This window comes from Enhydra lutris, unplaced genomic scaffold (assembly GCF_002288905.1).
Source record: "Enhydra lutris kenyoni isolate GAN:26980312 unplaced genomic scaffold, ASM228890v2 scaffoldscaffold3, whole genome shotgun sequence".
In the NCBI taxonomy this organism is placed as follows: Eukaryota; Metazoa; Chordata; class Mammalia; order Carnivora; family Mustelidae; genus Enhydra; species Enhydra lutris.
This window is the reverse complement of record NW_019154087.1, coordinates 42,655,124-42,668,920: the sequence shown is the minus strand read 5'-3', so window position 1 is coordinate 42,668,920 and position 13,797 is coordinate 42,655,124. Positions and strand designations below refer to the sequence as shown.

General features: G+C 32.4%; 1 protein-coding gene and 1 pseudogene across 5 annotated transcripts in view; both read right to left on the bottom strand.

Moving 5' to 3' along the window:
* The window catches only part of LOC111154016 (mitogen-activated protein kinase 10), a 582,803-nt gene that overhangs the window by 59,654 nt on the left and 509,352 nt on the right, over positions 1-13,797 (bottom strand). The window contains exon 9 of one of the 5 annotated variants that reach the window (XM_022513374.1): positions 7,128-7,199. The exons of the other annotated variants lie outside the window; for them this stretch is intronic. Within the exon in view, the coding sequence (XP_022369082.1) occupies positions 7,128-7,199 (72 nt within the window). The remainder of the gene's footprint in view (positions 1-7,127; positions 7,200-13,797) is intronic. 5 annotated transcript variants of the gene reach the window in all.
* LOC111155828 lies at positions 296-720 on the bottom strand (annotated as a pseudogene).

Below are 13,797 nucleotides of genomic sequence, written 5' to 3'. Positions count from 1 at the left end.
TCAATAAAGTCAAATACCATATGAATTCACTCATATGTGGAATTTAAGAAACAAAACAAAGGAGCAAAGGAAAAAAAGAGAGACGAACCAAGGAACATTCTTTTTAGAGGGGGGCGTTTAAAATGAGTTTATTCAAGAATGTTCTTAGGAAGGCAACAATATTAAAAAAAAAAAAACCTTCTGTTTCTTCACACTGAAAAGGTAATAGCAGAGGCTGTAGTTATAAGCCTCTTTTTACTAGAATTCTGATAGTATATATAGCATAGTGCAGTCATTTCTGCGAGGATAGAATAAATTAAAAAATGTCTCTGCTATGCTTCTCTTCAAAAAAGAGATGAATAATAAAAGAAGATGGCATAAAAAAGCCATTTTTTTCTATTCGTTCTGTAGAATTGGAGCCAGTATCTTTACCATCAATGGCTACAATTTTCACTTTATCCACTTTAGTAAGTTCTGTCACCTTTCTGAATTCAACATCATTCAATACAAAATTCCACTCGTTATCACAGAATCTGTTTGTATTTAGAGAGCTCCTGAAATTGACTCCATTCCTGACCCTCTGCACCAATACTGAATTTATAGCTTTATCAAAATGAGGTAGAACTTGAAGGGCAACTTGGTGGTGGTGGGGGCGGTGATCTGTTGAGACTGTATGAGCTCATTAAGGCTGCCCTGGAGACTGTTTCCCAAAGAGGTATTTCTGTACAACTGATGAGCCATGGCTTAGGAGGAAGAAATTGTTTTTCTTATTCAGGCTTGCACTGATGTCCTGTGGGGAAGGTGCTTCCCACCACGGATCGGAGAGAAGCAGCACAGTCAGCCAAGAAAGAGAATCTTAACTATAGAGGACAAACTGATGGTTACCAGAGTCAAGGGAGAGAAAGGATGGCTGAAGTACCTGATGGGGCTTAAAGAGTACACGTATCAAGAACAGCACTGAGTGTTCATAGCAGCAATGTCCACAATAGCCAAACTGTGGAAAGAGCCAAGATGCACTTCAACAGACAAATAGATATATTCTATATACACAATGAAATATTACTCAGTCTTCACAAAGGATGAATACTCAACTTTTGCATCAGCTTGGATGGGACTGGAGGAGATTATGCTGAGTGAAATAAGTCAAATGGAGAAAGTCAGTTATCATATAGTTTCACTTAACTGTGGATGCATAAGGAATAACAAGGAGAACATTAGGAGAAGGGAAAAATGAAGGAGAGAAATCAGAGTGGGAGATGAATCATAAGACACTATAGACTCTGGGAAACGAATTGAGAGTTTTAGAAGGGAGGGGAGTAGGAGGATAGGTGAGCCTGGTGATTAAGGAGGGCATGGATTGCATGGAGCACTGGGTGTTATACATAACTAATGAATCATTAAACACTATGTCGAAGACTAATGATATGGGTGCCTGGGTGGCTCAGTTGGTTAAGCGACTGCCTTCGGCTCAGGTCATAAGCCTGGAGTCCCAGGATCCCTGCTCGGCGGGGAGTCTGCTTCTTCCTCTGACCCTCTCCCCTCTCACGATCTTTCTCTCACTCTCTCTCTCTCAAATAAATAAAATCTTTTAAAAAATAATTAATGGTGTACTGCATGGTGACTAAGATAACACAATATAAAATAAAATTAAATTAAATAAAGAACACTGAATAATGTATAAAACTGTTGAATCACTCTATTGTATTAAAATTAATAGAACACTGTATGTTAATAGAACACTGTATGTTAACTAAATTGGAATTAAAATGAAAAAACTTGGGATGCCTGGGTGGCTCAGTGGGTTAAGCCTCTGCCTTTGGCTCAGGTCATGATCCCAGGGTCCTGGGATTGAGCCCCGAATTGGGCTCTCTGATTGGCAGGGAGCCTTCCTCCTCCTCTCTCTCTCTGCCTACTTGTGATCTGTCTGTCAAATAAATAAATAAAAATCTTTAAAAAAATAAAATTAAAAAACTTAATAAAGGTAAACAAAGAGAAATAAGAAAAACAGAGTGTTCTGGTATATTTCAAAATGGTTCCTTTTCCCACTATGGGAAAAATAAGGCAATCTTTCTCAGATATTTTCTGGAAACTGATCAAGTTCCTGGAGGTAAATCTAATGATGTTGTGGTCCCATATGACTGACTCTCCCCGGAGTTTTTAAATCTGAGAGGTGTCTACACTGAGTTTTTAGAAATTTGTTAATTATAGTTCATATTTTTCTACCCTTGGCATAAATCCCTGTATTTGTCTGTTTCTCTTGGTTGGGGGCAGTAGCTTTCTCTGCGTCTTCCCACTCTTGCAGATCCAAGAGAGCTGATGATTTTCAATCTGTTCAGCTTTTTTACTTCTTCTTAGAATGGAGTGATGACTTCTAAGCTTCTTACATGTGGAACTGGAAACCAAAGGTCTATTTTCTTTGATTTGATATTATGATGAGACATTATATTCATATTATTATTTTCATATTATTTGTTGTTGATGTGGAAAAACAAACTTGATTTTTAAAGTTGAAAAAAAGGAAAATAAGCTTAAAGGGCCAAATTGCAAGAAGTAGTGGTATGCCAAGCAAATTCTTTCATATAAAGGTGAATCTAAACAAACTCTAACTGCATGCAATATTCTAATAATATTGTCAATTCATGAGGCTAAAGAAAAAGAACTAAAATACTGGGTTCAGATAACATATTTAAGTTGGTATAATAATAACCTAAATTAGTTTATGCTAAGATCCTCATGTGTTCAGGAGAAAGATAAATATTATCCAAATTAAAAAGGCAATTTCCCACATATTGAACTATGGATTTAATAATAATCATTGGATTGTTATTTATCATATATTATTAATAAATAATATTTAGTATTAATTACTAATAAAATATTAAATAATATTTGTTATAATTAATAATAATAGCTACAGTATAAATACTAATAGGAATCTTAACAAGCCAATTCTAAAATGTTTGTGGAAAAGCAATGATTCATTAATAGCTAAGATACCTGAAGAAGGCAAAAAAGGTGAGATATTTACCTTACCTGATATACGTATATATCATACATTTGTATGAAGAAAAGGTAGTAGTGGTATAAAGATAGAGAAAGAGACCAGTGGAACAAAATAAAGGGCCCAGAATCTAAAACCCTCTCCCTCAGTGTGTGGAAACTTAGGAAAGTAAGCCTTATAGACCAGTAAAGAAAGAATAAGCTAGTCAATAAATGGAATTGAAATAAAGTAAATTAGATCCCTCTTTAACACCAAACACAAAAATCAATTCCAAGTGAACTAAATGCTTAAATGTAAAAGATTAATCTTTAAAACCATTATAGTAAAATTATAAGAGAATATAAAAGAATAAAAGGATTCTTAAGACATAAAAATACATGCACACTAAAAAAAAGATTGCCAAAGTCCAAAATCATTATAAAATAAAATGGGAAAACTATCTAAATACAGGGAGAAGATATTTGCAATGCATAAAAACTGACAAAAATATTTGTCAGAATATATAATGAACTCTTACTAAACAATTTTTAAAAATACAATAAAAAATGTTTAAGAAGAAACTTTACCAAGGGGAAAATATTAATGGCCAATAAACACTAGAAAAGATGCTTAGCCTCCCTTATAGTTAAGAAAATATAAATTAGCCTCCAATAAAATAGTATTTTATATCCAAGAGATTGGTAACAAATTTAAAAACAAATCTGGCAATACCAAGAGTTAGTGATGATGGGAGGTAGACAGTTATATTTATTTATGCTACTCTAGAATTCAATCTGATGTTACATTGTCAGGTTTAAAATGTGCATCTCCATGCACCCAAGCATTTATCATTAAAAAAACAAAACAAAACAAAAAAAACCTTTCCCATGTGCTCCTTTCCCTTGTATCTCCCATGAGATACATATTCATAGATTCATTGTTTATAAAAGCAAAAATAAAAACAAAAAACCTGAATATATTCCAAAGCCTATTTATAGGAGAATGAATTCACTATGGAATATTGAGACTGCAATACTTTACATCAATGAAAATGAATGAACTATCTAATGGATCAACATGAACAAATCTCAAAAATTTAATGTTAACTTCAACAAAAAGCAAGTAGCAAAATAATGTGCCTTGTGTAATATGTAAAACATATAAAACTAAACCATATGCTGCTTAGAGATAAATATACCTGTGGTAAAATATAAAGAAAGTCAAGAAGGTTGTAAAAATATGTATTTAGGATCTCTGGGGAGAGTGAAGGATATGACTGGGGAGACACAAAAAGACTCAAAGATATTGGTAATATTCTATTTTTTAATCTGAGTGATAGTATATGTGTATTCATTTTTTGATCTTCAAAAGCTGTATATTTAACATCAATTCACTTGATGATATATTTTGTAATTCTTAAAGTAAGAATTTCTGCAATAATGAAATTCATTTGCTATCCCAAAATTATCTCAGTAGTTGAGTTCTGATCCTTCTGTAGAGAATTAAAAACATTTGATTTGAAAAAATTCAGTTAATATATATTTTTAAATATATTTACTAATAAAGTAGCATATAAATATGTAACATTTTAAAAACAGCATTTAGCTATCTAAAGTTCTTAATGCTAAAAATAACATGCTGAAATATTTTAGATGTAAAGGATAAAAGGGATAATGTCTTATTAATATTTTAAATTTTGTTCTTGAATTGGTTTATATATTAAGAAGACATGCATAGCTCATATTGCAAGGATTTCTAGCAATCATTTATTTTGAGAATCCCTTCATATAAGTAAGGATATGTTGATTAAAATAATATGATCTTCTTATGATGTATTGTATGGATACATATTGTATCCACATGTATATACATATTGTATATCTCTAACTCCATTTTAAAGGCTCTATTTAACTAATAAATTTAGATACAATTTTATTGCCTCTTCACAGAACTCATTTCTAATAATAGAGAATTTAAAAAATAATCTATCTTGCATTTTAAATGTTTAACCTTATGATAGTGTTCATAATTTTTTTGCTTGAAAAAGAATGACTTAAACTTTAACTAACATGTTTGAAATCATTAAAAGACCACATCCTACACTCAGAGAAGCCACTTTAGAAAATAATTAGCATTTGTCCTTCAAGAAATTTACAAATAGATCCCTATAAGAAGAATCCCAGAAATAAGTCAATATAAAAATATCAAATGTAGGCATTGAAAGCTCATCTACTATGAGTTTTTAACATTAGTAGCAGCCTAAAGCTTTACTTACAAAGGATTTTAATATCCAAATTAGAAATGATACCCAAGCAACTTCTCCCCAAAAATGTATTCAACGAAATGTTAATCTGCACTTATTAACTCCATTGTAGAAACCTGATTTGATTTTTTAAATAGAAAATGAGAGGAAAGTAGTGAAAATCAATCATTTTAATTTAGAGGTGGCAAATGTTCATTTCAGTTACCACAAAGAACTGAAAAAGCAGAGTACAAAGTTAACAGATTGAGTCTATTTTCATCAAATGCCTAAAATTAGCCAAAACTTAAGAACCGTTTCATGTTGATGTCCAAAGACCAAAGTAAAGTTTAAAATCCCTTGGAAATGAAAAAAACAATCCTGTTTCTCAGAAATCTGAAGAAATTTAGTTTTTATCAAGCCAACTAACTTTGAAACAACATTAACATAAACATGAATGTGGTAAATTTATTGATGTTATTTAATAAACTGAATATTTAGAAGACAAAACTGCAATATAGACAAAAACTTTAAAAAATAAATGTGTCATAAATAAGACTAGAAAAAAGAATAGAAGTAAAAACAGTGCAGTTTTATTTTTACAAAATAAACCTTTTTAGGTTAGCTCTTACATTCAATAAAAATTGAGTGCCTAACTCAGTCATTTCCCAAACTGGTCCTTTAATACACACAGAGAGTATTTGTATAAAACTATATATATCCATATAAGTAATATGTTATTCCTCAAAGCAAATAGCTAATTGTAATATGGTTAGGATACACTATATTAGTAGTTAGGTTTACTTTAATTATACATTAAAACCCCATTATTATAGGTTTGATTTTATTTTTGAATCATAGTCATTTAAGCAGAGGCTTTATCTTTAATATGATGAAAGCATAGTATCTTCATAAGTGACTGGGTGTAGAATATTTAACCAATTTAAGAAAATAAATTATTACACACCCATATAACAATAACACAGTGTCTGTATCTATTTAATACTGAAGAGCTCCTAGAATCTTTACTTGTTAACTATTAGCTGCCTAAGATCACTTTTACTTATTCAAGTGACAGAAATTTGTTTCTTCAGAAATTTTATATAATCATTATTAACTAATGAGGTTTTAATTTTTGCATTTGTTAATAATGTAGAAAAAATAAGAACAGGAATTGGACCTATTATTCCTAGAAATGAAGTAAATGACAAAAAGAATTTTAAAAGATGTTGGTCAATTTTAAAATGAAATTCATATGTGTTAATATAAACCTCCCATGTGGGCTGCCTGGGTGGCTCAGTGGGTTAAGCCTCTGCCTTCAGCTCAGGTCATGATCTCAGGGTCCTCGGATCGAGTCCCACTTCGGGCTCTCTGCTAGGCAGGGAGCCTGCTTCCTCCTCTCTCTCTCTCTACTTGTGATCTCTCTGTCAAATAAATAAAATCTTTAAAAAAATAAAAATAAAAAAAATAAAATAAACCTCCCACGTTTTTAGGGTGAAAAAGAATCTAACCGGTTAAAGATTCCTATGTCAAGTGAATATTTCTTAAAAGCATAAATCTCCAGTCTTAAAACTGCAATATTTTGTCATTTATTATCTAGTTATGAAAATAACTTAATTTTAAAACATCTACTCTCCCCAAAAGAGAAACAGTAGAGAAGAGCATATCACTGTTAGTTTCATAGGACTGAATTTTAAGGCTGACATTTTGAAAGCATGCTGAATGTTTGATACTGTATTATCCACATAAGATCTATCTAGGAGACTAGGTTACTCTACCACGATGCCAGCTGGTAAATATTTGACATTGGAGTCCCTTAGAACCCCTCTAAAGACGGTGAGTATATACCATCAGCAGTGTTGTGTTAGACCAAAGGGAGTTGATTTGAGAATGACACCCAGGAAGACCACTGGCTGCTAAGAAGGATACGATCAGTGCCAGGAAACAGCACTGCACCTTTTATCATTTCTCCCATGATGCACCCTACTGACCACATGTCAACTGAAAACAAAAATGAAATGAAGATAAACAAGAAGATAGGAATAGAACAGCAAATAAATGAAAACACTTGGCTACCTACGCTGTAGAGCAATGGTCCGACCTTTCACTGACTGGCTCAGAGGCCAGTCTCATGATCATTAGTGTTTTAAAACAGCAAAATAGGGAGAGCACAAGAATGTCAGGGCCCTCTCTGCTTTGCAACTGAACTAACAGTGCCACTCGATGCTACTTAATGCATGATAATATTACTTTGCAATTATAATTCAATGATTAATTTAGTTTTTGATTTAAAAGGTCTAATTTGCATTCATCTACTAGAGTCTTACTGATTTGTATTGTAAATTATTCTAGATTGTTTTAATATGGGAAACATGCAAATTGGTTTCTTTTTTATTCTTTCATATACTATATTTGAAAAAAAAAAAAAAGCTGAGCTGCCAGAAACCTCAAAAGAAAGGGTTTCTTTTACAAAACACAGTTACTCTTATTTATAAATACGAATAAATTTCCAGAAGTGAAATGCCAGTTCAAGAATGAATGTTTCGAAATATGCTGGCTCAGTTTCATTGACTCCCATCAAAGGAGCGTGTTTCTAAACAGGAAGCCTTGACTTATTCTTATAAACATGGTTGCTTTATAATGGTAAGAAATACTGGCTTTCAAAACGGGATGGTTCAACATGAAATGAACAACATGATTTAAAGAGCTGACACTTCTCAGACTATGAATCCAGAGAAACCCGGAATTCAAGGTGGAATTACAATGGCTTCTCCGCTATTGCCAGTTATCAACCAGAACTTAAAACCAGTAAGCTAGGGCAGAGGGTACACAGGGAGGGGCAAAATGGGAAAAGGCGAAGCAAGAAAGTAAAATCTCTCTCTTTAACCATACTTGGTTACTCACGAGTTCCTACTGAAAAGTCAAAAAGAGAGATAAGTCATTCTTAAGGGAGAAGATAACCTAGAAGAATAAGCGATGTTGAGGGGGAGCAAATAGGAAAAGGCATTAAAATAGCAGTACACTATAATTTTGCTCCGCTTACTCTTCAAATTACATTTTGTAATTTGGCAGTGACCTTAAAGAATTCCTCATGAGATTCTTTCCAATGTGAAAATCTCACTCAGGTTAAACTCAAAGTTTCCATTATTTGACTTAACACCTAAACAGAATGATCACTGCAAAGAAATGGTTACAGCTTTGAAGGTGACAAGCATACCAAGAGAAGCAAATCTGTTTTGCTTCCATTTTAGGAAAGCAAGTGACATGCAAAAATATCAGGGAAAGATAGAGCAAACAGTTGCGCATCCCTTTATTATTAATGCATTTGTAATTATGGATAATACCTGTCTCACAAGAGATTGGTATTGTGAGAATCTTTGATTAACAGAAAAAAGATCTCTGAAAATGCATTTATTTTGGAATTGCAAGTTTTCTTATCATACTGTCCAAAGTGACCAGTCTAAGTTGCTATTTACAGTGTATCTATTTTTATAGATATTGTGGAAGACAAAGACAAAAAAATATAGAGAGATAAAAACTCAATAAGCAGGGTTTTCTCTTGCCTGTACCCTTTCAAACACTCGGAAAAGGTGGCTTCTGCCACAAAAAGAATCTGGGAGTATTCGTATCGGGGAGTTAGAAAACATCAATTCTTATTTTTTATTTAATGAAAAAAATCTCTTCTATATATTATCTCTGGCAGATACTCATTTTTCTGCTACAGAACCAACTCGATTGCTTTTTAACTCTATACGTTGGTCAAGGTACTTCATCTCTCTAAATATAAATTTCATCCTCTAAAATGGGGATGATAAATATTATTTATCATGTAAAATTTTAAAAAGGATTTGATAGGATTATGCCTGGTAAAGATCCTTCTACATTGCTTGGTAACTAAGTATGAATTATATATTGGTATTAAATATATTCTGGAAAAGTTTATTTAATGTTTATTTAATATTATATTTAGATATAATAAGGAAGTCTTTCCAGTGAGGGAAACTCACAAGTCACTGGGTGATCCTTTCACTATTAAAACCACTTAAAAATGCATTCCACATACTCAATCACAGCTGACCCTATGGAACTTTTCCCATTATCTAAAAAGAAATTGCCCTGCTTCCTCATCTAAATAATAATCTTAACTTATGCGAATATAGCCTATTATCCCTGGCCACTCCTTTCCTAAAACTGACAGATTCTCAAGTTTCAGACTAAAATCCCTTGACTTTCACTCCCTCGCATATACCTTTAAATTACAGCAATAACAGTAACAGGTAATCTAAATGGAATCTTAGTCCTTATGTTGCTTCAATCTCAAATGGTTCTAGATAGTTGTTGGTTTAATAATTGGTATTAATAATTGGCATATCTTCCAGTTCTCCTTTGTGTGGCTCTGCTGGATGCAGATATTTCAAAGTTAAAAGAGATTATTTTTTGGAAATTTATCTTCATGTCAGAACCCACACTAGACTTAATAGGTCATAAAGCTTTTCAAAAAATAATGCAGAGATAAAAACTCTAGATCTGAACTACTGATTAATATAATGAGCTCTATTTTCTCTATTTTAAGGAAGCTTTGAGTAACAATACCCTAGAAAGCTTCCCCATTTCCCATTCCCATTTAACCTTATTCACTAATCATTATTCCTACAGACTCTCCATGCTTATGCCACCTAAGTGCTAAGCCTTGTGCCTAGAAATGATAAACTCTATTAATATGAATTACAAACGTAGAATATATGCACATTTATATGGATCTTTATATACTCAAGATAAGATTATTTCTCAAGATAAACTCATTGCACCAGATTTTGTGAATTATTCATCACAACTAAAACAGCAAATAGGTAATAAAAGAATTTGATACTAAATCTTGTCAGAACAGGGAGGTGGGGTTGGTGGTAAGTCTTCCCTCAACTAACATACATATCTGCTTAGCAAGAAGATTAGATTATTTTATGAGATTTGTCAAGATATTTCAATGAATACTGATCATGCATAGACCTGAGAAGAAATTTGTAAATTCGATTACTGTTGGAAACTGGATTTTGATGCTTTCTGAGACTGCCTGATATAGTATTTGGGTCTCTGTAAGAGTTTTGTACATGAGTGCTGCCCAATTAGAATTCTGGTTGCTTTTACGATTCTGATTTATTACATTTCCTCTCCCATCATCAGTATTCCCATAGGCAGAAAGGAAATTCATTTGCAATGGTGACACTCAGAAACTGAGTCACTTTCCCTTGAAGAGACGTTAAGTAAGTTTTGGTGTTACTAAATTATGGTGATTAATTTTCTAAGTGAGAAAATCTCAAGTGACATCATATCATTTGTCAGGCATTAAATTATGCTAAGTTATCTTCTTTTTTTCTGTTCTAGCCAAGAGAGAGAAATGATATAATGTAGGCTCAGGCAGCTTAAATCTAAATAAAGCATTCTATTGCTATTTCCACATTTTGTCCAATGGCTTGGGTTGTAATCTACAATGAAATGTTTTTGGACTATGTGAATGTCTATCTAGCAACCTGGCAAATATCTTCCAACTAGGACATTATGTGACTCTGGTAACACAATTGTGAGAACGGATTGTTTTTCTCCCTAATCTAACTATAGCTTCACTTGACATAGGATTCAGACAATGTGTTTTGATATATTTTCTTTCAAAGCATACCACAATATACAATAGCAAGATTTCATATGATTTTCTAATATCACAACGTTTCTTTGAAAAGTTTGTTTCAAAAGTTATAAATTTAGATAGTCAACAAGAGCACATTGTTTTAAACTTCAGTGAAGAGAAGGGATTATAAAAGACTAAAGAAACATATATATTTTACACATGTAAATCTAAAGAAGAAAAATAACATTTATGGAATGCTGAATATTCTAATGCCAAGAAATCAAAGGAAGATTCTCTGAGGCTACCGATTCAACTTGCTTTCCTCGTTTTAGAACTTCTATGTCATCATCTTATTAATTTTTAACCTTTATTTAAAACACTTTCTATTTCTGATTTGCTTTTTTATGAAACAGAAAAAGTCCACTGAAACTTGGAGCAAAGGTGAAAATTTTTACCTTTATATTAAGTTACAAATAAAATAGACTAATAAACTTACAAAATATTTTGCCATAAAAAGATTTAAATAATTTTTTACTGCACCAATTTGTTTTAAATGTCATTCTTCAAAATCCATGTAATTCTGTAGTGTATAGGAACAAGTAATTCAAAGAAGTCCTAATGTTGGAAAATGTCTTTTTCTTTAAATTTTTCTTTTTACTTTTCATTGTTCTGATCAATAAACAAACAACACTGGCTCCAGATGTCTCACATCATCACCAATATCAGTATCTTCACTTTATTCTGTACATCAGGTTACAGAAGTATTTTAGCAAATGGCAAACTTTATTTTTCTTGCTTTTTACTGTTGTCTAATTCACAGATAATTTTCATTTCACATCCTTTGAGAGAAATTTTTTATTCTAGGTAGACTTTCAGTTACTTTCATTTTTTTTATAGTTTATCTAATTCAATTTGAAGGTTATTTGGGCTGGAGTGTCCCCAATCTAATTAACTTTATAAAATAAATATTGTGTTTCTTAGCTTTGAAGGTATTTGCAGGTATGTGTATGTTTGTAAAGATCTAATGTTTTATCTCCATAGCAATCCTGTAAGATAAGGAGAGGAGGTATTTTTATAAAGTAAATTAAAATTTAGAGGAGGTCACATGACCAAACAGAACAGGACCAGAAGCCAGTTCTTAGAGCCCTATTCCAGTATGCACTTGACTTCCAGTGGACTGTGGAAGGAAGAAAGGGGGTTGCACACAGAAGGAATCACTGTTCACAAACTCTGTCCTAAGGGCCACCTGAGGCCAGGACAGTTTGAGTGGAATATCACAGTAATGACAAAAGAATGTATTTTATTGTTTGTGGCTTTCCCCCCTTGATATTTTTCACTTCATTAAAAAAAAAAATCACTCAGTATTCTGTTTATAAAACTGTAGAGGAACAGGAAAAAATAATATGCTTTTAAACTTTTCTGCGTGCATTTCTAGGAGACGGAACTTCTGAGTACTCCTAGCAGAGCTTTGCGAAAACTAGCCCTCAGCAGCTCCTCTCCTAGACATCAAGGGGTCAAGGTCCAGATCCTCAATTTCTTGTCTTCCATTCCACCCTGGAAGTCCATCCTGGGTTGCTGCTTCCTTGCAATATATCACCGTGAATTTCTTTTATGACCTTATGCCTTCTCCTGCTTCTGCTGTACTCTGGTCTAGTCTCAACTTCCTGCAAGAGGGATTTTCCTCTTAGAATTGTGTCCCCCTTCCATCTTTCTAGATCACCTCTATCTGGAGTTACCAATCTAGTGATTCTTGTCTTACTCAGATTTTCTCAAAATAATAATAAAAGAGTAGTAAACAAATTAATGCTAAAAATATATTCTTCTAAACAAGTACAAAGAAATAAAAGTGAAAAGTTTTTTAATGTTCATGATTATCTGCAATGTGTTTAAGCGTATGAAAGAATGACTGAAGTTTTACTTCATACCTTTATTTAAAGTCATAAATCATATATGGTTTGAGATAATACTGTATTACCATAATATTAGCCTCAGACTATAGTAATGTATTAGCTGCAAAAGTTTATTAGAAAGTAAGCATGGTTATTTCAAAGAGGTAAGAAGGAGTAAGAATATCTCTCTGCATTAGAGATTCACTTTGATTCACTTTACTTTGACTATTCCTAATTTTCACGTTCAAGCTTAGAAAAGCTATGACATTCATTAAATTTAAGGATGTTTTCCTTGTTTACTCAAGTACATTTTTGACAAATCATTTATCTGTTCCTTAATAACTTGGCTCTTTGGCAAGTTTATGTGTACATCATTTTCATCCTAACTGAAATTTCTCATGTCTTCAGAGGGAAAAGAAAAGGGGGCTATTTGGCCTTAATTGAAGATAATATACTTGAAGTCTAGAAATTTCAAATGAATACAGTGCCTCTCTTTAATATCCCCCTGGTCCAAGGAACTCTGGCCAAGAACTCTAGATAAAGGGCTTCACAAGTCTTGCTTGAAGAAGTTGTTGCCATTTGAAGTAGAATGGAAGAAAAAAATGTAAAAAGAATATATCTAAAAGAAGTAGGCTTTAAGAAAGAATTTGTATTAAAAAAAAAAAAGAAAGAAAGAATTTGTATTATATGAAAATTCTACTGGTATTATGAAACTTCAGTAATCCAGAATATGGCATGCCCCTTTTGGAGTTTGGGGTGGGGGAGGGAGTCAGGGACTAAATGTCCTTTAAAAAAAAAAAAAACACAACTTCTAAGACAGCGTAACTTTACTATAAGATATTGTTGAAAGAAACAAAATCTGAATGAAATGCAAAGTGACTGGTACCTCTTTTATGACCATTGGACTAAAGAAGATAATGGACATCATATATTTACTGTTAACTCGAAATTTGTCATGGGCCGAAGAATTTTTAGTAATACCATATGTCAATATATAGCCTATGAAATAGGTTTTAATCATAACACTATAATAAAAATTGAGTGTGTAATAGTATATATTTGTATAATTAAACTATTCACATGATAA